Below are 24279 nucleotides of genomic sequence, written 5' to 3'. Positions count from 1 at the left end.
ATGACTTAGTAGTTGTTAGTTTGGAAGACAGCCAAGACTGGCCAGCTGCCATCGAGCACCCTGGGAAGACGGTTTGCATCCCAGACAATAAGGGCAACACTTGCTACGGTGGAGGGGCACTACTGTGCCACGGAGCCCCTATCAAGCAGAAAGCACAGAGGTGCCACAGCAGTGGGGTGTTAGAGGTTGGGTGACGGCATCCAGGAGGTGGACACAGTTCAAGTTTTACCTATGAGTGTCCCTGTCATTCACACTAAGAAGATGGAAATGGGTCTTCAGACATCTCTGAAGAGTCAGGAAGAATCTCTTTCTCAGAAAAGTGATCACTGCTACCAAGCCAACAGGTGATCTAATCAGCCCGACCAGACAGGGCAACCCCAAGATGTCTCTGAAAGATGAGACGTTTTCTTTATCAAGATGTCCTGGGGGTAAATTTAACACCTCCCCCATCTCAACTGTTTCAGATCAAGCTATTATTGTTTTCTAGAAAGTTCTTATGAAACCAAATTAACTCCTAAACTCCCAGGGAGCATGGCCTTGGGTCTAGCCTTCAGGACAAGTTGGGAGCATGTGTATCTATAGCAACCGCATTAACAGGGTATCCCAGGGTCCCCAGAAAATGTGCTTCCTGACGAGGGTCACCATCGTGTCATCTGTTAAGAGTCTGTGGTTGAGACCATGCATTCGTTTCTCACCGAGGAGACTGTTGTGTCACTCAACATGACCAGAGGAAACTATCTATGCCTGAGAACAAAACCAACTTAATTTCACTGTGCTCCCGGGACATAAAATCCCAAGAATCAGGAGAGTAGGCAATACTGTTTAAAACATTAGTTTTATTGCACGGATGATGGTATCTCTCACTGGAATGTGGCTCTCAGGGAAACCAAGCTAAGAAGGCTATAGGATGGTCACCTTCTAGCCTTTCCCAGCGAGAAATGTTCATTGTGTCCTCAGAAGGGGATTCTGTCAGAAGCTGGGAGGCAGTGACATAGCTACTCAGGCTGCACAGACGAGTGTGTGTCACACAGAACCAGACAGGGTGCTGTTCAAACAAATCTCAGAGATGACACACACTGAGAGTCTCTCTCCCTCCCCTTCCCCCCCTTCCCCTCCTCTTCCTCCTCCTGCACCAAGAGCCTTGGGGCCTAAGGACTGGATTTCTGTCCATTTCATATCTGCCCTGGTGACCTTCCATGGCACAAGCAGGTCTTGCTTGTCTCGTATCCACAGGAGCCTGGTCACCACCTTACTGTTCTGGTTTTGACAGACTTTTTCCTTCCCTTTGGTGTAAGCGCTGAAGGCCTCCGACTGCCCCATGCTCTGGAATGCGATGAAGACAAGGCAGCTTGTAGCCTTTATAGTTCTCACCACTTGAAAGGCTGTGACTGGTTTGAATGACAATCCAACGATTGAAACCACACATACTATAAAACTACCAAATGTGCACGGGTAAATGTTTTACTTTTTTTTTTCCCCTTTGCTGTGACAAAACACCCTGGGAGGAGCAACTTTTAGAGAAAGAAGGTCCATAGCTCCAGTCCATCACGTGGGGAAGTCAAGGAAGGGACTTGAAGCAACTAGTCGCTCGGCATAGAGCAGACAGGGATGGATGCATGCACACAAGCTCCTCAGCTCACTCTCTCTCTGCTCTTTGGCCATTCAGGATCCAAAGCCAAGGAATGGTGCTGCCCACTTTTACGCTGGGTCTTCATACAGTCCAGACAACATCCTACAGACATGTCCACAGGCCAACCTGGTGTCATAATCCCTCACTGAGACTCTCCTCCCAGGTGCTTCCAGACTGTCACAGCTGACAAACCATCTCACAGCTGAAACCTGAGAACAGGGAAGAATCAGTGCCTTGGCGTTTGTGTGCCGCATCTTTCTGGCTCTTTATTAAAACGCTCTTTTCTTCTGAAGGAGCAGCCTTGGCTTGGCTGTTGTCCGTGGTAGTGTTGTTATTGTTGTTCATTTATATAACTGCCTTTGAGCTGAATTCAGAAAGGACTAACGGAGAAACATGTCTACCTTGTACTGAGACGCTCAACCACCTGTTCAACAGGAGAGGAGTCGTGACAAAGCCCTTCATTGACCAACTGCAAAAAAAAATCCTTCCTCCAGCCCCACCTTCTCTCCCCACCCTTTGGCAAAAACACTGAGTAAATAGTACACTTAGTGCCAAGATGTGGAGGTCAACAAACTCTTGCTTTGTCACAGGAACCTGGGAATCAGGTCAAGTAGACTTCAGGGAATGTCAGACCTGCCCGCCCCATGGAGTTTGAACCTGAGGATTAACAGTAAGAGAGTCTGGAGGATGCTCGCCAAGAAGATATGCAGCAGACACCTGATGCCACGACTTGGCTTGGCAACACGTAAGAGGTTTAGCAATGCAACCTCCATTGACCTCAGCCAGGGGTTGTATATGGTGGTGGAGCCTTGCTCTAGAGTGTTCATCGCAGACTCTAAGCTGGCTCCTGAGATTCCCTGAGGGCCCTGGTGAACAGGCCCCTTACTCTTGAGGTTGGATAGGACTTGTGAACAAATACTGTAGAAAGAATATCTTATATCTGTATGGCTGTGGCACCTGTCAATATCTACCCGATGCCCTATGGCTTAGGCAAGAAATAGGGGGTCAGGGTGTGGAACATCCAGAAAGAGAAAGAATTCTGGGATATAGCTAGGCATAGGAGATTCACCCGGGAAAGATGGGACAAGACAGATGAACGGTGTCTGAGCACAGGTAAGGAGCCACATGGCAGAATGTAGATTAAAATAAATGGGTCATAATAAGTTATGATCTAGTCAGAGAAGAGCCTAGCTATATGGCCAAGGTGTTTGTAAATGTATTTTGAGTCTGAGTTTTATTTCTGGGAACATGGGACTAGGAGGAAGAACCAGGACAAAACTTCTACAAGATACCAAATCCTTCTTGTGATTAGGTCGCACGACAGAGCAAAGGAAACAACAGTCCCTCAGCAGTTGACTTGAGTGTAGGGACTCCAAGGGTTTGATTTGATCAGCTGGTTATAAAGGCCTGGACTAGTCAAGTGAGTGCCTAAAAGGAAGACCACAGTCAGACATAAAGGAGACTGGAGAGAGGTGAAGCAGTTTTAAATACCAGGAGCAGACCTGAAAACCTTGAATGGGAATCCAGCTTTAGCCAGTACCTTCCTTTCAGCCTTTGTGACCCTAAACAAGATAACCAGTTCCAGAACACACCGACTTCTTGTGGATTAGTCAGATTTCTGTGGCTGGGAGCACATGGGGAAGCAAAGCCGCGCACCCCATAGTGCTGTGAAAGCAAGAATTTGGAAGAAGGACCCTCAAAGGACACACCCCCAGTTGCTCACTTCTAAGTCGCTTAAGCCTACCTTTCTAAACTTTCCAATACATTCCATCGGCACCACAAGCTGGCAGCCAACACTCATCACCACAAGGTCTTTGGAGGATGTTCCAGAGCCAAACCAAAACACTCCTGACCCTGCAGCCTGTGACAGAACAGGTACATGCCATGTTGGCTAAGCTGGTAACTTTGTGGCCTTTGCTGCATGGTATAGAAGACAACTACATCATGGCTAGGGAGAGGGCTCCCTGGCTAAGAGCACTTGCTGTGCAGGCATGAGGCCCTGAGTTCGAACTTCCAGCACCTACACACAAGAAGCCAGGCATGACTATGTGTAAACTCAGTGTTGTCCAGGGGTGGCAGGGGGCTAGAGGCAGCAAATCAGCAAACTTTCAGTCCAATGAGAGAAGTCCTCTTCAATGCATAAGCTAGTGATCAACAAGAGGGGGAGTCCCTGATGCCCGTCTCTGGCCTTGGTACACACCAGCCTGCCTACATACATGTAACACACACAAACACGCACACACACAACCCCCACACACAAAAACACACACACCATACCCCCCACACACACACAAACACACACACCACACACACACATACACACCACACAACCCCCCCACAAACACACACCACACACCACACCATACACTCCACACACCACACCACACACATACCACACAACCCCCACACACAAACACACAAACCACACACTACACCACACACACGCACACATACCATACAACTCTCCCCACACACAAACACACACCATACACACCACACAACTCTCCCCACACACAAACACACACACACACACCACACACACCACACATACCACACACACACACACACACACACACACACACCATTATCATCACTGTGATCATCATGGTCACCAAAAACATGCGTGCATTCCTCCACATCTATGTTCTCTGGACACACTTCTCAAGGCCCGTGTATCACTCCTTATTGAAGCAAGCTGAGGTCTCGTGGAGGGAAGTTGGTAGGATGCTAAAAAAGACTCCTGCAACCGTCACTCCTCTGTGTTGGAATCATGGAAAGCTGGAGGGATACAGTGGAAGGTGTTCTGTGGAAGGGACTCCCATTGGACACACTGAGGGTGATCACAGCCGACCCCCTAAGAAGTGAGCGGGTGAGTAGACAGCCTTCCTGTTGCTACAAATGTCATACATGCCCTAAATGTGGAGAATGGCCCCTTCAGAAAGCAAGATGTCTACCAAAAATTCCTAAAGCAGGTGGCAAGTGATGTCTGAGCTAAGAACTAGCCCTGGTGTAAGAGCCATGATGGCTATGGTCAACCTGCCTGGGCTTAAACTTGCCATGGGAGCAAACCTCCGGGCACGCCTGTGAGAATGTTTCCAGATTTCACTGAGGTGGGGAAGGCCTACTCTGAAGGTGAGTGGCACTGCCCGACGGGCTGGGCTCCTGGACTGAATAAAACACAGAACACTAGCAGTCACCTGGCTTTGCTATCTGACCACAGGACCAGTAGGACAGCTGCCCCCCATCTGTCGCCATGCCCTAGCCTGTAAGTCAAAACAAACCCATGCCCCCAAGTCACTTTCGTCAAATATACTGTCACAGCAGTGAGGCAGTGACTGATTGACTAATAAAGATGGTGTTCATTTCTGTGCATGAGGACTGCTCTCAGTGTTATCACGGGGCCTGAGCCCATGAGTCCGAGTCAGGGCTGCCCCTGAAAAGGTTGGAAAGGCATAAACAGCAATGCCGTGCAATCCCTGTTTGACAGTAGGAAAGCGAGGCCCAGGAGGGTCAGCTGTTGTTATGTCAGATGCAAAGTGTCCTCTGTAGGCATCTGTACAGCTGGTTCCCAACTGCGATGTGGCGCTGGTTCCAAACCTTTGGTGCCCAGGGATTTAATGGCGGGTGTAGGTCCCTCTGAGTATGATCTCAGGGTTAGACGCTGGCTCCACTTCCGGGCTGAGCTGTTTCCTTATTGCCACAGCAAGGGAACCGGTAACCCACTGCCTGGTGTGTCCACTGTCACAGCCTGGAGTGGCTCCAGGCAGACAGCCTTCCTGCCATAGGGCTGGGCTGCAGTATTGCCCAGAGCATGGCCCTGAATAAGCCCTCCTCCTCCTCCTCCTCCTCTTCCTCCTCCTCCTCCTCCTCCTCCTCTTCCTCCTCCTCCTCCTCCTCCTCCTCCTCTTCCCCCTCCTCCTCCTCCTCTTCCTCCTCCTCTTCCTCCTTCTCCTCTTCCTCCTTCTCCTCTTCCTCCCCCTCCTCCTCTCTCTCTCTCTCTGTCAGGGGCTCTCTCTCCCACAGCCGCCCAAGTGTGACTCCTACCCCTCTTACTGGTGTCTTAGTTTCCTGGGGATTCAGTAATGAAGTACCATGGAGACAGTGGGGGAGCTTAGGTCATCAATGTGCCCACTCACACTGGTCCAGAGGCTGGAACTCTCAGTTGAGATATCAACAGAGCCTCTTCCTGCTTCCGGTGGTGGCAGAGGTGGTGGTCTTGGCTTTCTGCTGCGCCCCTCCCGCCTCTCAGTCCGCCAGCACATGGTCCCTTCCTCCTGTGTGTCTGTGTACTGCCCCTTCTTATGGATATATATATATATGCATATATAAAACACGCTTACACATATACACTCATGTGTGTGTGTGTGAGTGTGCCTATGTATGCACACCAGGGTGAGTGTGTATGCAAGTGCTCACATGCCCGTGTGCACAGAAGCACACCTATGTACTCACTCACGTGCGTGTGCTCAGAATGAATCATGACCACCTTTCTCGTGTTCTTTGTCACTGCACTAATGTTGCTATAAGCCAGGACGCAGAAGTCTGAATTGGACCAAACATAGCATTAGAGGGCATCTAGCTGATGATCAATGGTGATCCCAGCTTCCGGCTACATGAGATATTGTGGGGGGAACATGGTGGGGGGAGGTAGGTAAGCAAACACTCTTGGGCCATCTCCTGTCCCATGAGAGATGGTACATCATGGGGAGATGAGGGCCCTTCTGTCCATGGGAACATTAAGGTCTTATATTGGATGCCCAATGGGTCAGGAGCTGGGTCTCTGAGTCCCTAAGATTGATCTAAATGTCCCTAAATATGTTGCCAAATCTGAAGTCATCAACACATCTGATTTTATCACAACTGTCCCCACTTTTGTTGGTGTCAGGCATAACCGGGGGCTTCTGGTCCCTGGTAGTTCCATGACAAGGCAAAACAAAAATTACAGACTGAGCAAAGTGCCTCCTCCCGTGGTCACCACCAGAAGGCAAAACAAAACAAAACAAAACAAAACAAAACACAGTATTTGGGAACCAACAGGGTGCGAATTCACACTTTGTTCTCTGGTCCTGACGGGTTAGTCCCCTGGGAAATACCTAGAGGCCTGGGCAGTGCTTGGATGAAGGCTGTAATCTGTCTGCATCAGGCCAGAATGGTCAACCCAACTAGTACTTCTGGTCCAGTCCCATGAGGGTGGTGGCTCCAGGGGAGGGAGGAAGTGCCACCTAGTGGTGAGAAGAGACTGGCTTGCATGGGTCCAGGACTCGGGCTTTATTTAGGGAGTCCAACCGAGTCTCATGTAAGTATCAGACAATTGAAAATACTGTGTCCAAGACAAATGGGATGGCTTCCCAAACAAGCCAACCGTCTACTGTGGAGCCTCCCATTTCAGTGTGTCTGACAAAGCCCCCAAAGTCCCCACCCAGTCAGCCCGGAGACCTAGGGAAAGGACAGCTGAGTCTCCAATGACCACCATTCCACCATCCCTGTGTTGTGGGGAACCAAGAATTTAGAGTATAACTGCTTTCCATCTGTGTGACAAAAGATCAGATACATGTCCAGTCCATTCTGACAACTTCTATTTTAGGAAAAAAGCGGATCATAAGAGCAAATACCACAATAATAATGATTTTAAAACAGCCAGCTAGCTGTGTGGTAGATTATAGAGAACTTTATTTTCTTTTTTGAGCCTCAGTCTTCAGCCCAGGCTATATCCAGGCTCAAGGGACTCATTCTACTTCAGCGCTACTACTGCGCTGGGGTGACAGGGTGCAGGGTTACCATGCTTAGCTCTTTGGAAAGACTGTCACAATAACATCATGTCATTACGTCTGCTCAGGACTCGGCTGCTGTTTGTTTTTTTGTTTTCTCAGGACTGCCTCAAAAATCCTCCTGGAGAAGAGACTGAAAACACACTCAGCTTCTTAGCATCTAATCCTCAGATGAGAAAATCAAATAACGCAAGTGAAAACCGTGACGTCGTTTGAAAACATTTCCTGTTCTCAAAGCGAGGAGCATTCTCAGAAAGGACCAACCCGCTGCTTCTGGGAATGGGGATTATCGTAAGATCATTCAGGAGCTTAAGGGAAGTGTGGAAGAACCTTGAAAGACTCTGGTAGCCATTGGCACACAGAGACCCAATGCTTCATAAAGGCATCTAACTCAAATTCACAAGCAGCAGCTCCCTGGAAGGATAGCCTTGCAGGGTGACAGAGCTGACCATCCTAGGCAAGACCTTGGCGCCATTCTGCTTGTTCCATCACTAAGGGCATTATGGGAAGAGGTGAGAACAGGCAGTACCCACAGTGGGTAAAATGGCTTCTCTCCAAGAGGGTTGTTAAATCCACTGAAGAGCTGGGAGCCCTGGAGGCACCCACAGTGAGCTAGGACAAGGCTGGGTAGTAATGAATGCAATAGTGTATAGGCTAAGACACCGTTAGTAGTCTCACCTGAGCCTTTACTCTTGGGACAGCAAGGTCCTTGTGCCGTCCAGGTGTGTGGCTCCACACTTCTGAACGTAATTTCCTCTGGACCACAACCTGACCACCTATCTGTACTTGGTCAAATCACGGAAGCTTAGGGCTCTCCCTGACTACGCAGCCTCCTTCAAAGCAAAAGCTGTCCCAAACTCAGACTGATTTTTGTGCCACGGGACCACTTACTTTGCCCAAGCTGGACTATGGCAGTAGGAGCTGCCCCGTTGACCTCCTAAGCACACAGAGGACAGGGGGGCAGGCTAGACCTACCAGTCCCAGGTTAGACTGTCCTGTGGGCGGGTATCACAAATATCCATCCGGCTTTTAGAATAACCACGTCCAGAAGCGTGGTAACAGATTAAGCAAAAATCCAAACTCTGAAAGGTAACCGACTTAAGAGGAAAAGCTAAGCCACCGTCATTTTGTAACATTCATCACATAATTTGTCCATTTTGTAGGACCACGGATTGGTTGTGCATTCTTAGAATGACGCATATTTGTGTCCTCTTAACTGTAAAACCGAAGAAAGGCTGGGGGTACTCTAACTGTTTAAGGCAATTATTTCCAAGAATAACTTTGAACCACTGAAATGGACTCCTCTGGGAGTGAGCCACCAAGCATTGGTGGAGGATGTCGCTCTGGGAGGTGGGCGAGGCCATGCATGTGTATGTGCATATACATGCAAACATGTGTGTGAGAAGGTGTTAAATACACATGCATGTGTATTTGTGACAGTATGGTGAACTTGTGTAATATGCATGTACCTGTGAGTGCGCATGTACCTGTGAGTGCGCATGTGCCTGTGAGTGCGCATGTGCACGGTGGGTCTGCAAATGGCGAGTGAAGGCCCTTTATTTCCAGATCTGCCGAGACCTTTCTCTGACTGACTTCTACAGGATAACTGTGCAATGCTCTCTCTATAGTCAAAGGAGAGTTGGTTTTCTAATAAAAACAATGTGGTTGTTTTCTAATTCTCTTCAACAACTGTAAGTGAGAATGGAATTGGATCATCCCAGATGTTACACACACTCAGCGTCTATGGAGGGATTTCCCAATGAGGGTGGAGCTTGGGGCGTGGCCGAGCTGGGGGCGTGGCCGAGCAGGGCGGGCATAAGGCTAGGAACAGGGGCCAGGACTGAGGATGGGTGACTGCCCCCAGGAACCACTTTCCTATAGCTACCAGTCTACATGAAATGGCCCCCACGGTATCTATTTCAGCCACCTGGACAAAGAGTTCAGACCTGTCTTTCCAGACCACTTTGAGGTGCTGTTAAAATGTCTGTGGGTCATAACTCACACAACGATTATCTCTCACGCAAACACGAGCAACCTCTGGTTTAGATTTGCACTCTTCGTTCTATTCCTTCAAATCCAAATGGAAAAGGCAAGGTGTGGGAGAGGAAGCTGGTTTCACAAGTTTCTACTGGGGCTGGAAAATGGTTCAGCTGCTAAGTGCCTGCTGCACCGGGGTTCAGTTCCCTAGAGCACAGGTAAATGTCAGGTGGGCGTGGAGGCGGCACCTGCAGCTGCAGCCTCAGGGGTGGAGACGGGATCCCTGGAGCAAGCTGGCCAGTGAGACTAGACATACAGCTTCGGACTTGAATAAAAGAATAAGGCGGGAGAACCGTCAAGAAGACTCTTGACATCATCCTCCAGCATCCCGTGCCTTCACCACATGTGCATGCACTCCCACACAGTCCAAACACAAACACTCACATGTGAGCATGTCACACACATGTAACAAACTAAAGAAAATCAACAAAGTTGATTGAAAATGTTTAATTTGTAAGGCACACAGTTTATGATCATTTTAATATCTAAAAGAACGAAATTAACAGGACTAAAACCTGATTGTCGAATCATTTACCAAGTTTGGATGTCACGTTGTAAAAGCAGCCTTAAAAAGATGACTCCTTACAAAGGAGTGAGGTGGACCTGGGTGGGACAGGCTAGACATGGCCCTGAAAACCTTCTTGGGTGACAAAGAAACAGACTACTGGACTGAAGCCACAGCTTCCAAGAAACAAGAAAATGTAGTGGCCACCACATTGGGCTTTGTTTCCTTATGAGACATTTTCCACCTCATCTCGGGATCTTACTGTTACCCTTGCCCAAACTGCTTATGGCACGAGGGTTCCAGAGCCCAGCGCCCCAGCCAAGTGTACAAAAGACGTTTCCTGTAGAGTGTGCCTGTGAGGGACAAGCTTGAGGAGTCCTGCAGAGCGTCCAGACAAGCTCACATTTCCTCATTCATGGATGATGAAGGGGATGTCACAAGCAGACCAGAAACTCCTCAATGTCTCAGGAAAGGACCGTTTTCCAGAGCGGCTTACAAGTGGGACTTTCTGGGTTTCCATCTGGAGTTTGGTTTTCCTGCTTGGCCTCAGACTGAGATAGAAGAGCAGTGAGACAGAAAGTAGACAGAGAATGAGCTAGCCTCCGGCATATCGTCTTCACTGAAGCCCTGACAGGAGCAGGGAGAGACTCCAAGCTGGAGCTGACAGGAAGAGTCCCCATGAAAGCAGTCCCTCTTGGGAGGGAGTGGTGAGAAAAGAAGGTTCCAGAAAAGGAGTGGACCCAAAGGCACCCTAGTTCCTGCTGTCCCATGGTTCTGCAAGGGGCTCTATGATCCCTGTGTGGCTCAGCAGGACCAAATCCTTTGTTTTAAATCTTCTGTGATGACCTTTTAAGGCACAAGAGGTCCCTTCATTGGTCCTTACACGAATGTCATACCACGGATGAATGAAATTATATGTGATGTATGTGCACAGGCGTATATGAAAGATTAGCAGTTCTACAAATATTCAAATTGTTGTCAGAAAGTATATGGAATAAATTTCAGGTGATGTTTTAACTTCTTCTTCATACCCTCTAATACTGTTCTAAAGTATTCTATAAGTCTAAACCGGCATTTCCATTTTAAACTGATATTTAAGAAGAGAAAAGGGAGTCATGTGATTATCACAACTATCAAAGACTAACCTCTTAAAAATGGTGAGAACTTGAGTCAAAGCCAGTTTGCTCTGAAACAAGCTACAAAACACTATTTCCCTAAACATGGCCGACCAGAGGACTGAATCTCAAAGATATAAATTAGCGTAGATGAGATGGAGCAGACAAATCGCAAGACCATGCATCCTGCGGTGGCATTTAGAGAGTCAGCGTTCTTTTTGCAAAAGCTGTTTTGGGGAAGAAACATAGAAGGTCCTCCTGGAAGCCCTGTTCACTCATCTGAGGAAAGACGCAAGCCAGCATTACTTCATCCTTTTCGCTGCGTCTGAATACGCGTGTTCAATCTCCTGGTCAGCTGGACACGTGTTAGTGAACTCGTCCCGGGCATAAGCATTGTTCAAGTACCTCCAAATGCCAGTCATTTCAGAAGGAAACTCAAAACCTCTGTATTTCTTGGCCACAATCTGAAAATCAAAAGGCAACAATGAAAGGAGACAGTCCACTCACGAGGGTGACCAGGTCAGACAACCCAACCTTGGGAAGCTCATAGCTTAGTTTCCAATGTCATCCTAAGGTGCTGCCCATGGTGGCACTTTGACTTTGCTAGGGCACCTTGGAAGCAGGAGGGGTGACAGAGGTGCAGGACCCAAATGCAGTGGTCTCTGACAGGATCTAGGATCACCTGGGAGATGACGCTTCGAGTACAATGAGGGAGCCTCTATGGTGGGCTCAATGAGGTTGAAAGACCTACCCGAAATGTAGAAGACTGGATTCCATGGGCTGGGGTTCCTGGACTGAACACAAAGAGCATAAGGAACTGGACACCGGCACCCACAGCTCTCTGTGCCTGACACCTTGTGACCAGGTGCCTCGCATTCCAGCCACCGTGCCCCCCGCCAGCCACCATGGTTTTCATCCCATCAAACTATGAGACAAAATCAACCTTCCTCTTTTAACTTCCCCTCAGGTTCCCAGAGGTGATCCTTGGGACCCAGCCACACGTGTGTACAGCATGCCAGTGGCTGTCCCCCTGTGTCTGTGGCAATGCCTTGGCAAAGTGTCAGCTTCTGTGTTACGTGGTGCATGAAGACACATGGGAGGTCTTCGTTTTGGATGCCATCAGGAACTTTTAATCAGCTGTCTCTTCTCGCTATTCAATGCCACCTCCAGCAATTCCCTAATGCCTGGTATTTGGAAGTCCGCCACTCTTTTCTAAGCACATTGTTTAACCATGAGCTTTACTGTGTGCAAAAGTCAGTGCTTAAACAAAACAGCTTGCTCCTCACCATCATGGAGACGGTGGGAGCAAAAAACCGGACAAGTGGGGTGGATATACTAAGGAACTCGGCTATGTGAGACGGGTTTTTGGTTTGGAGAGGGCCAGGTGGGGAATCGGTCACTAAGGAAGGTGTCCAGCGATGAGGGATGTGTGCCTCAATCAGTGCTGCACACTTGAACAACTGAAAACAAGAAGATTTTCTATCATAGTCCCAGCAGTCAAGAGGTCAGTGGGTCCCTGCTCCCACTAAAGCTTCTGGGTTCAAATCTGTCTCCAGCCTCTCTCCTCGTGTCTTAAGCTCTTGACTATGGAAGGATAGCTGAGTCTGTGCATGTCTTCTTGCTGTGTTTGGGTGTCCCTGTCTTAAATCCTCTTTCAGCAGCAAGCCATATTAGAGGAGGGTCCAACCTTCTCTTCTGCACCTCCAACCTAACAAATTGTATCTTGACAGACCCATTCTGGGGTAGTAGTGATTAAGACCTCAATATAAAAGCTTGGGGGGGGGGGACGATTCCATCTTTCCATCTGCCACAGGGATGCAGGGCTACAAAGGTCATATCTGTTGTGTCCCTTCCCTCCCCACTGATCCCGGGATGCTGGGATTAATGGAAGCTAAGATGCAGCACAAATCAGATCTCAGTACTCAATCGCCAGACGATGACATCGACCACCATTCATGCAGCATGGAGGCAAATTAGGACCAAGGAAGGTCTAAAGAGTCTGTGACAGGGTCTAGCATTCTTCATCTGAACACAGATTTAAGAATGCTCGGGGCTGGGGATTTAGCTCAGTGGTAGAGCGCTTGCCTAGGAAGCGCAAGGCCCTGGGTTCGGTTCCCAGCTCCGAAAAAAAGAACCAAAAAAAAAAAAAAAAAAAAAAGAATGCTCGAGTCAAGAATTCTTGTCTCTTTGGTTGATTCTCACCCACCTGCTTCGCTTTTGATCTTTTTGAAAAATCTTAACCTGGAGTCTCCCCATAGAGCCCAGATCTCTCTTTACTTTTTATTTGGGCATGGGGTCTTATTACCTTGCCCAGGTGGGCCTTGAACTCTCTCTGTAACCCACTCGAGGTTGAGCTTTCGGTCTACCTCCATCGGCCTCGTTGGTGGCAGGTATTATGGGCCGGTGCCATTAGCTCTGGATATTTAGTATTAATGAGGAAATTTGCTAAATGTCCCCCTCTCATACATGGACTCTTGCTTTTAGAATTTCTCTCTGTGTATATATATCTCCATGTGCATGTGTGTCAACCTACATACGATGGTGTGCAAGTGCGTGGACAAGGCGTGGGAGTCAGATGGACACGGTGTGACTTTCTGGATTGCTAACTACATTTTAAATGCTATGCTAGATTTACTTTTTAAGTTATGTCCTGTGGAGGTGGGGGGAGGTGGTCTGTGCATGTGAGTCTAGGGTGGATCCATGGACCCAGAGTTACAGGCAGCTCTAAGCTGCCTGATGTGGGTGCTGAATTCAGGTCCTCCAGAAGAGCAGCCAGTGTTCTTAACTATTGCCCTAACTTAATGTTTTAAAGATGTTTTTCGGGGCTGGGGATTTAGCTCAGTGGTAGAGCGCTTACCTAGGAAGCGCAAGGCCCTGGGTTCGATCCCCAGCTCCGAAAAAAAGAACCAAAAAAAAAAAAAAAAAAAGATGTTTTTCTTATGTGTGTGCACACATGTGTGCAGAGGTCCCTAGAGACCAGAAGAGGCATTCCAGTCCCTACTGCCGGTTGCAGGTGGCTACTCTGCCAAGCACACGAGTCTCAACTGCTGAGCCATCGCCCCAATCCCTCTTTCTCTATCCCATTTTTGAGACAAGGTCTGTTGTTGAGCCTGGAACTTGAAATGTGACTTAACTGTCTGGCCAGCAACCCGGTGGATTCTCCTGCCTCTGCCTGCCTGAGATGGGATGCCTCACATCTGCCATGTTTTGCAAGCATTCTGGGGAAGCAAACTCAGGTCCTCTTGCTTGTGTGACAAGTTCATTAGCAGCTGAGCCATCTCCCCACCCTCATTGTGATTTCCGAGTTTACTACTTTGTTTCCTATGTGTATGCGCGCGCGCACACACACACACACACACACACACTCCCTTTCAGTTGCCCAGAGGCTGTGGTTCAGTTCTTTCTGAGGGTCCCCTAATATTATCTATCAAGGTGATTCCTGTTAGTGACAAAGGAGGGACTGTGTGTCTCCACATCTCGCTGGTTCCTTTCCTTTACCACGTTCCGACTTGACTCTGTGGCTGGAGCTGCTGCTTGGTCTCTCTACTAGTGTCAGCATGGGTTCTCCATCGAAAGGGCTTCAACTCCAAGCTAAAAAGCTCACGGAGAGGACTTGTCCCCTCTTATTGAATTTCCAGCTGCAATCTCTCTTTATAAATGTATTTTACTTTTTGATTAAAATATAATCACTTTGCTCCCTTGAGACATGTGTTCACCAAACACATAAGAACAGAGAAACCAAACAGGTAAGTGGCAGCCTGGATAGTTAGGTTGCCCCTAAGCCTCTCTTCTGGCAGTCTATAAGCAAGCTGGTGTCCTTTGAGCAAATCTGTGCTCTAAGTTAGAACAGGATAGGTTCCCTGTTTCTGAACAGCCTTTTCTAAGGCACATCTTATCTGTCAAAGGCTCCTATTTTCATGATCATTTGAATATTTCAACATACAGTAATTTTACTACTCAAGAGTGCTTATTTTACTGAGGCTGGGTGTCTGGGGAGATAATAACTAGGAATATAAAACTCTTTCATAATACCCCAGACAGCCTTCCTTTTCCTGTTTGCTGATTTTTGATGTCATGAAAGTTCTTGAGGTCATTGTGGATAACTTCCCCCTGTAGGCAATTCTACTGTTTATCTGTGTCATCATTGCTGTTGGTGACTACTATTGTCTGGCTGTCTGCTATCATTTAGGCATACTCCCTGAAGGGTCACTGTTTGGAAGTTTGGGTCTCAGTGGAGCAATGTGTGAAGGGACCTTCAAGAGGCAGGGCTTGGAGGAGGGCATCATTAGAGCATGCCATCTACATAGCGTGAGATAGTTCTCATGGGACTTTGGTTAATTCTGTGGGAAAGACTGATAGACAAGAGCAAGTCTGTATGCTTCTAGTTTCACCATATGGTCACTTCCTGTCTCACCAAATGGCTACTTCCTGTTTTACCTATGGTTACTTCCTGTCTCACTCAGGCTCACTTCCTCTCACCTATGACCACTTCCTGTCTCACTTATGATCATTTCCTATTTCACCTGTAGTAACTTTCTGTTTCACTTGTGGTCACTTCCTGTCTCATCCATGCTCACTTCCTGTCTCACCTATGGTTATTTCTTGTCTCACCTACAGTCACTTCCTGTCTCACCTATGGTCACTTCCTGTCTCACCTATGATCACCTCCCCTCCCTCCCCACATACACACTCACACTGAAATGCTGTAAGTCGTGAGACTAAGACCAGACTGAGCTACATAGTGAGACTCTGTCTCAAAATGCCAAGGGCTGGCGATAATCTTGGTGGTAGAGTAGCTAGCTGCCCAGCATGTATAAATCCCTGTGTTTCACCCTAGCACAAGTGGTTGACCCAGGCTATTCTTCAGATAAAGCAGAGGCCCCAGCTCTCCTTTAATTAATATAATCTTCTGCTTGGACCTTTGCCTTCCTGCTATCCTTCCCTCTTCTCCCATTCTGAATATAAACACCTGGTTTCAGGTCATTTGTTTTCAGGTCCAGTCTAGCTACTTTCTGTGGTGTCCTTTTGTCTGCCTCTTGCTACTTCTACATATATTTTTTATTTCGTCAGGACTTTAACTGTCTTTACTTTCCTTGCCCAAATACTTCTTGCCTGGTCCATTTTCTGTACTGTGTTTTTTCAACATTCTACATCTTGTCTTAGAGCTTTTTCTGAAGAAGTCCATATTATTTTCCCTTTTCAAGGTTGTAAAAGGATCTAGAATGTTCCTTGGCTTCCTGGGACAAGTCTTTGTCCCATATGCATTTCCTGTCCCCTTTACCCCCTTTAGTTTTTGGATCCTCCACCATTTTCTTCGTTGTCTATAGCTAGGCAGTCCTTCATGGATTCCTTCTTGTGGCTAGCCATGATTTAGTGAGGCAGACATACTGGGGATACCATTTGCTTAGAAATCACATAGAGCAACAGGACAGTGGGGACAGGTCAGTTGGTAGAGCGAACTGAGTATTATGGACCATTCATTCAGGAAACACTGACCTCTACTCAGGGACACACTAGAGCTTGAGTTAGGATTAGAGATAGGGTTGGTATTAGAGTTAGAGTCAGAGAACCCTTGCTTTCTTCCTTCCTTCCTTCCTTCCTTCATTCCTTCCTTCATTCATTCATTCCTTCTTTCCTTTTTTCCTCTTTTCTTTTTCTTTTACTCTGTTCAGCAGCCACAAAACACAATGACAGATCTTCCTCTTCTCCTACCCCATCCCCTCCAGGACACAGCAGAGGAAGAGGTGCTGGGCACAGGCTGTGTAGACAACATCTCTGTCTCTTTAGCAATCTCAACCCACAAATATTCTCTGTAACCTTTGCCTCACTGCCAGCTCGTGCCCTACCCTCTACACAAAGATCTCAGGCATTTCAGGATGGCATTGTTTACTTCTTAAAAATTCTGAACTCTTCTAACCATAAAGGGAGCCATGCACCAATCAATCCTGTCTCTTGGATTTCTTTTGTGTTTGTGGGTGATCTGTCATTTTTTTTTGTAGGCTCATGAAAGATGAAGCCAATGCTCTATTTTTAATGTCATTTTCAGTGGGTTTCAGGAAAGGAACTAAATTATAAATCTCCTCACTCTCATCTTTTACCATAATTCCCTTAGACTAATTCTCATTTCCTTCAGAAGTACTCTGTGCTCTGATCATTAAACAGTTTAGGATCTTAAGTGCTAAATGGCTTTGAAGATTCTGTTTCTAGGCCTTATATTCTCACCATGGACTGCTTTAGACCTACCCCACCCCCAAAGCTCACCCTGTCCACTGCTTACATATATGTGCATGTCTGTATGTACATGTGAATGCAAGTACTCATAGAGGCCAGATGAAGAGGTGGATCCCCTGGAGCTGGAGTTACAAGCGGTTATAGGCTATCTAATATGGGTGCTGGGAACCAAACTCCGATCCTCTACAAGAGCAGCCAGTGCTCTTAACCACTGAGCCATCTCTCCAGCACATTGTGACTGGTGCTGTGTGGTTGTGATATTTCTTGTGTTCTCCAATGTGCTTTGAATATTAAACACTTTTCATATAATGAAGGTTTGGTCCCAACTGGTAGTGATTAAACCATGAGGGACCTAGCCTCATCGACTGGTTAACTGTAGCGGATTAGGCAATAGGACGTGGCCCTTAGGCTACTGGAAGCCTTTGAAGGGTACATCTTGTCTCCTGACACTACTTCTTGCTCTCTCTACCGTCCGGCTTCCACTGATGAGCTGCTTTCCCGTGCCACAGTGTTTGCCATGAGCCTAACACCAATAGAGCCAGTTCACCGTGGACTAATAGCTCTGAAACCACAGGTCAAGCAAACCTTTCTGTTCTTACAGACTTTCTCAAGCGTTTTGTCATAGTAACCACTGTCTCTTCTTCAGCCTACACATACCTGTCTGGTGCTATACCATTCATAGCAAAGACTGAAAACCCATCCCTGTGGGAGACTAAACCACAACCCAGTGACATGAATGTCACTGGAAAATGACTTGTAGAGTCATCAGATTGTCAGAGGTTGAGCAGCTTTCGTTACTCTGGATGTTGGGACCTTTGCAAAGCTGCTGAAAAGACATTCACTCAAAGAATTGGTGATGTCCATTGTAAGTAGGTCTCATACACAGGCAAGAGAGGAGGAGTGAGTCAGAGACTGAGGGGAGGGCACAAAGAGGTGTTCAGGAAGAGAAAGACAAAGTTCTCACACAGAGTGAAGGAGAGCGATAGGCAGCCCACCATGGACAGCTGAAACCAGGATGGGTAACTTTTCCAGCCAAATATGTCTGAACTTAGAGCATGGCACAGACCTGTTTCCTCTTTATTATCACTGTATGATCCTATACCAGCTCTAGGCCTAGCGAGAATCTAATAATAATGGAGGTGCCCAGTGCACAGGCTTCTTCAGACACACCAGAAGAGGGCATCGGATCCCATTACAGATGGTTGTGAACCACCGTTTGGTTGCTGGGAATTGAACTCAGGACCTCTGAAAGAGCAGTCAGTGCTCTTAGCCATTGATCTATCTCTCCAGCCCTTTTTTTTAGACATCTGAAGGTCACAAACATAGCAGTGTTGGCTGTCAGTCACAATAACAACTGACACCCATAAGTCACCAAGAGGTAGAGAGAGAAAAGCACCTCATCCAACTGTAGGACCAGCTGCCCGGGATTCCTCATGGAAGCCACGACACGTTCTGATTGGCTAGGTCAGGTGACCAATCAGAGAACTGAGACTAAGAGAAATAAACATCTTAAAATTTGAAAAATGGTCCCTCAAACAGCTCCAGTTGTATGTGACCGTTAACCCTGTTACTACATTCAACTACTTAGGAAGAAACGGTGCCAGCTACAGAAAAGGCCAAGCAAGGAGATATATCAGCTGCTCTTAGCTGTGTGTGTGTGGGGGGGGCTGATATTAAGAGTTTATAGGACACCCCTCTATTGTCCCTGCAACATTTCTCTTATCCCTAGAATTATCAACAACACATCATCTTCAAGCTACATGTGGAAAACGCCACGGAGACCTTGAGTGCATGTGAGCTTTCCTCAGGCTGAGGACATCTGTGAGGACGTGGGGCAGGGAGCACACTTGCAGGTATTTCGTGAGAAGGGCTAGAGTTCGTAGCTCCATGTGTTTAGCACACTGCCTTGACTATAAACTGCTAGTCCTCAGTTTAAATCTGTGTTCCAGGCCTGTTTCCATGCCTGGCCCCAGCATAAGTCAGAACAACAACGAAACAAAACAAAACAAAACCACAAGGAAACCCCGTCATGCATGCAGCCCAGCTGCCAAGAGCAGGAACAGACCTTAATGATGTGGAGCTTGGGTAAGAGGTTACAGTCGGCCAGTGTGAGCTCATCCCCATCCAGAAACTTCCTCTGGGAAACAGTGACATCCTCCGTACTGTAGGCATCTATTTCGTCTGGCAGCGGGCTGTTTAAGTAACTGTCCAGCTTCTTCAGGGCCCGTAGTAGGTTCTTTTCATAAACTAAAACACAAAGGCAAGAGATGCTGGAGATGGGCCGTGCAAGTGTCTGCCATCTTTTTTCTGCCTTTGAAGGAGAGAGAGGGTGTGCTTCCTTTCTGAGACACAGCCAGTCAGCGGCAAGAAAGCCAGAAGGACACCGAGGCAGACAGGACTCGGTCTCTCTGCACCATCTACAGTGTCTGGGTGTATGCATACCACATGTGTGCGGGTGACATCAGAGGCTGGAAGAAGGCTCGAGTGCCTTAGATCTCGAGTGACAGAGGGTGTGAGCCACCTAGGATGGGGTCTGTAAACCCAACTCCAGACCCACTGGAGAGCACTGTGTGCTCTTAACAGCTGAGCCATCTATCCAGCCCAAACGCATCCACTCTTACTGACATTTATGAGAAGCCTATGATGACTTAGAGACTGGCAGAATGGCCATTCAAACGACTGCCACACTGCAGGTGGAGACAGCCGAATGTCGAAACGTCTCCCCTTAATTGTGTTGTACTTTGGATTTCCCAACTCTAGAAACAGTCGCTCCAAAGTCACGTGCAGAGTCAAAGACGGGGATATTTTCCCTTATTCCCTGACTCCCATCTGTACCCTCTGAAATGAGCTCAGATACCCAGTATCTCCCCAGCAGCCCTGTAGATGACCCCGTGGGGACAGAACCCAGGACCCGAGAACTTACTGTCATTTGCATCCTTCTTGGTGTTCTTAATAAACGCTGAGAATTTGGCAAAAACGTCATTTCCCGCTGAGTTGGATTCAGGGTGTTGGGTTCCCAGCTTAGGGTACCTTGAGGAGTTCACAATTGGAGGGTCACAAATAAGCAATGGCTAGTCGGGATGATGAAGTAGAGGAAAAGGCCTTTCTCTGGGATGATATTAAAAGGACAAACTCCTGTAGACTGGATTAGTGATCAATGCATCTCAAGGCTGAGTAAAAATGATTTGAGAGAACTGCGTTGGATCTGGTCCCGGCAAGACCAATCCTAGGGACAACGGGATGTTCCTGACCTAATCCTCTCCCCCATCTAATGAAGGTGTTTGACTAGAAGGTTCCTGAAGCTTCTTCCAGTAGCAGACATGAGAGACAGTTATCACACACAGCAATGACACTTCCTCTGTCCCTTCTGCCATACCATTCTGACCACCAAGCTATGGATACAAAGAAAGGAAGCTGTTATGGTTGGTTTTGAGTGTCAAACTGCCACAACCTAGAATCACCTGAGAGAAGAGTCTTAACTGAGGAACTGTCTAGATCAGACTGGTCTGTGGGAATGGCTTGATTATTAATTGATATGGAAAGATCCAGTCCACCCTGGGTGTGCCATTCCCTAGGAAGAGGGTCCTGAACTACACAGGACAGGGATAATAGTAGATCCAGTCCACTGTGGGTGATACCATTTCCTAGGAAGAGGGTCCTGAACTACACAGGACAGAGATAATAGTAGATCCAGTCCACTGTGGATGGTGCCATTGCCTAGGAAGAGAGTCCTGAACTACACAGGACAGGGATAATAGTAGATCCAGTCCACTGTGGGTGGTGCCATTCCCTAGGAAGAGGGTCCTGAACTACACAGGACAGGGATAATAGTAGATTCAGTCAGTCTACTGTGGGTGGTACCATTCCCTAGGAAGAGGGTCCTGAACTACACAGGACAGGGATAATAGTAGATCCAGTCCACTGTGGGTGGTACCATTGCCTAGGAAGAGAGTCCTGAACTACACAGGACAGGGATAATAGTAGATCCAGTCCACTGTGGGTGGTGCCATTCCCTAGGAAGAGGATCCTGAATTACACAGCACAGGGATAATAGCAAATATCAGCCTGCATTTCTCTCTGCTCCTGGTTGTGAATGTGACATAGCTGGTTGGCTTACATTCCTACCCCACTGACTTCCCTGCAGTGTCTTCCCAATTTGGAATTGGGAGACAAAGAGACCTTCCCTCCCCTAAGTTGCTATTTTGTCAGGATGGTTTCTATCTCAGCAACAGAAATGAAACCAGAGCAGAAGCAGTGTCTATCTTAACTCAGAGTGTCTAACATGGCTGTCTCTGTGGCATAGCAGCAATGGCCTTGTGAGTATCAGTTCTAGGAGGCTTACCTCGGGGGGACTAACTTCTCCTCTAAGAACTCCTCAATCTTATTCACATCTGTCTTGACTTCACCATCAAAAGTCATGAAAGGAGGGTTGGTCCCAGGAGCCAGGTTCTGCAGGTCTGCAGGCTTCCTAGATAGGAGGAGAGAACACTCTGCATGGACGGTCTCAAGCACTTGGAATCACAGACAAGGCTTAGTTGTGACCTCATCATTTAAGAGATACAGTCCTTGAAAATTTCTAAGTGGTTTGTGAATTAATAAGGTAGCTTGCTGGAGACTAAGGCCAAGGAACTCACTAACAAATGACGGGTGGCTGGCTACAGTGATGGGAATCGCTCCCCAGTGTTATCAGCCCAGACCAGTGCTCAGGCAGGGTGCTTGAAGGGACAGCAGGCTCTCCCTGGCCCCCAACCCCTACCCCTTTCTGACTGCAGCCCCTGAGTGCTCTAGGAACCATACTGCTTGGCTGGACCTTGGGTTTCATTCCAGACTCCTAAGGATGGACATATCATCATATGCCATGGTCCCAACAGTGTATATGAGCGTGTTTTGTGTGTACATGCATGCTTGTATACATGTAAGGGCATGTTGCTGCATACAGGGAATTAGGCCCAATTTCATCAATGACACAGAAACCCCATCTCACCGTTTCAGGTCCACCGTTGTCACATTGAATATAACACCCTTTAGCCAGAGGATCATAAAGAGACGCTGTGAGAATGGGCAGTTTCCGATGCTCTCTCCATCAGAGCCAGCCTGAGAGGAGAAAAAGAGAGATTTATGCTGTCAGCAATGTATACACACACACACACACATGCACACACACACACACACACACACACACACATATACACATACATGCATGCACACACACATGCACACACACATGCACACACACACACAATCACTGTGAATGTTTATAAATGGTCATGTTACTGTCTATGACAGGTTAGAGATGGATATGATACAGGGGTGATACACACATACATATACACATACACGCATGCACACACACATACAATCACTGTGAATGTTTATAAATGGTCATGTTACTGTCTATGACAGGTTAGAGATGGATATGATACAGGGGTGATACACACACACACACATGCACACACACATACACGCACACTCATGCACACACACACATATACACACACACATGCACACACACAATCACTGTGAATGTTTATAAATGGTCATGTTACTGTCTATGACAGGTTAGAGATGGATATGATACAGGGATGATACACACACGCACACATACACATGCACACACACACAATCACTGTGAATGTTTATAAATGGTCGTGTTACTGTCTATGACAGGTTAGAGATAGGTGTAATACAGGGGTGTCACACACACATATGCACACACATATATATATGTGCACACACATGCACATATGCACGCACACACACACACTAAATGGAGAAGTAGGAATGAGGGAGACGGCTCAGTGGTTAAGAACACCGGCTGCTCTTGCAGTGAACTTAGGTTCAGTTCTCAGCACTCACATGGCGGCTCATGACCATCTGTCAACATCAGTTCCATGCGATCAGACTCCCTCTTCTGACCCTCATAGGCAAGCACATGGTCCACATACATGCAGACAAACACTCACACAAAAATAAAAATAAATAAATCTTCCTTAGAATTTGCACAGAAAAATCTGGGACCCAATAGATAGTGACAAAGCCGCCCAGGACTTTGCTCTGGGAATGCGTTCAGGATGGTCTCTGGGAGCAGCTCTCATGCAAGTACAGTGTTATTTTAAAAGAATGTCAGCAGTGTCAGGCCCTGCCAGCTGCTTTTGTGTCCTTGGTATTTATTTGATTGTTTTGAGACCAAGCCTCAGGAAGCTCAGGCTGAAGCTGAAGATGGTCTTGAACATGATCCTGCTCCTTCCATCTTCCCAGGGCTGGCATTGCAGGCGTTTGCCACTACACCTGAGCCTCTGCCCTGTGGCGCTGCCTGCTCTCAGACTGCCATCAAACCTGAGTGTAAGCCAACATCATGCGCGTGAACCTCTGACACTGTGAGGTAAATCAAACCCTTGTCTTTAGACTCTTCAGCCTCCAGTATTTTGTTATAGCAGCAGAAAATAGCCTAATGCCCAACCCCAGTGATAATGACCATTCAATAATTCTTTAATAGCACAAACATAACCACGTTCCACCCATGAGGTCTATTTCTAACAACTATAGTCATAAGAAATTTGAGAAGAAAACACTGCCGTGGAGGGAAGATGAATCATAAGGCAGAAAGTCAGCTGCTTGCTTATATGGTGAACATTAAAAGACAATGCAACCCCATACCCAGTCACCAAACCCAGACAACATTGCAGATGCCAAGACATGCATGCTGACAAGAACCTGATATAGCTGTCTGCCGAGAGGCTTGGCTAGAGCCTTACAAATACAGAGGCGGATGCTCACAGCCAACCATTGGACTGAGAACAGGGTCCCCAATGAAGAAGTTAGAGAAAGGACTGAAGTAGCTGAAGGGGTTGGCAACCCCATAGGAAGAACAATAATATCAACCAAACAGACCCCCAGAGCTCCCAGGGACTAAACCACCATCCCCAGAGTACACAGGGATGGACTTATGGCCCCAGCCACATATATAACAGAGGATAGCCTTGTCAGCATCAA

The 24279-nt window shown here is 47.4% G+C and overlaps 1 protein-coding gene across 1 annotated transcript in view; it reads right to left on the bottom strand.

The window, feature by feature from the left end:
- Positions 1 to 10952: 10952 nt before the first annotated feature.
- Clic6 (CLIC family member 6) overlaps positions 10953 to 24279 on the bottom strand; it is a 42668-nt gene continuing 29341 nt past the window's right edge. Inside the window, 5 exon segments of the mRNA NM_176078.3 lie at positions 10953 to 11519; positions 19352 to 19533; positions 20210 to 20316; positions 21629 to 21754; positions 22271 to 22380. Coding sequence (NP_788267.2) covers positions 11358 to 11519; positions 19352 to 19533; positions 20210 to 20316; positions 21629 to 21754; positions 22271 to 22380 — 687 coding nt within the window. The 3' untranslated portion in view covers positions 10953 to 11357.

Source organism: Rattus norvegicus, chromosome 11 (genome assembly GCF_021556685.1).
Source record: "Rattus norvegicus strain SHRSP/BbbUtx chromosome 11, alternate assembly SHRSP_T2T, whole genome shotgun sequence".
Lineage (NCBI taxonomy): Eukaryota > Metazoa > Chordata > Mammalia > Rodentia > Muridae > Rattus > Rattus norvegicus.
Note: the sequence above shows the minus strand (reverse complement) of the source record. Positions and strands in the feature narration are given on the sequence as shown.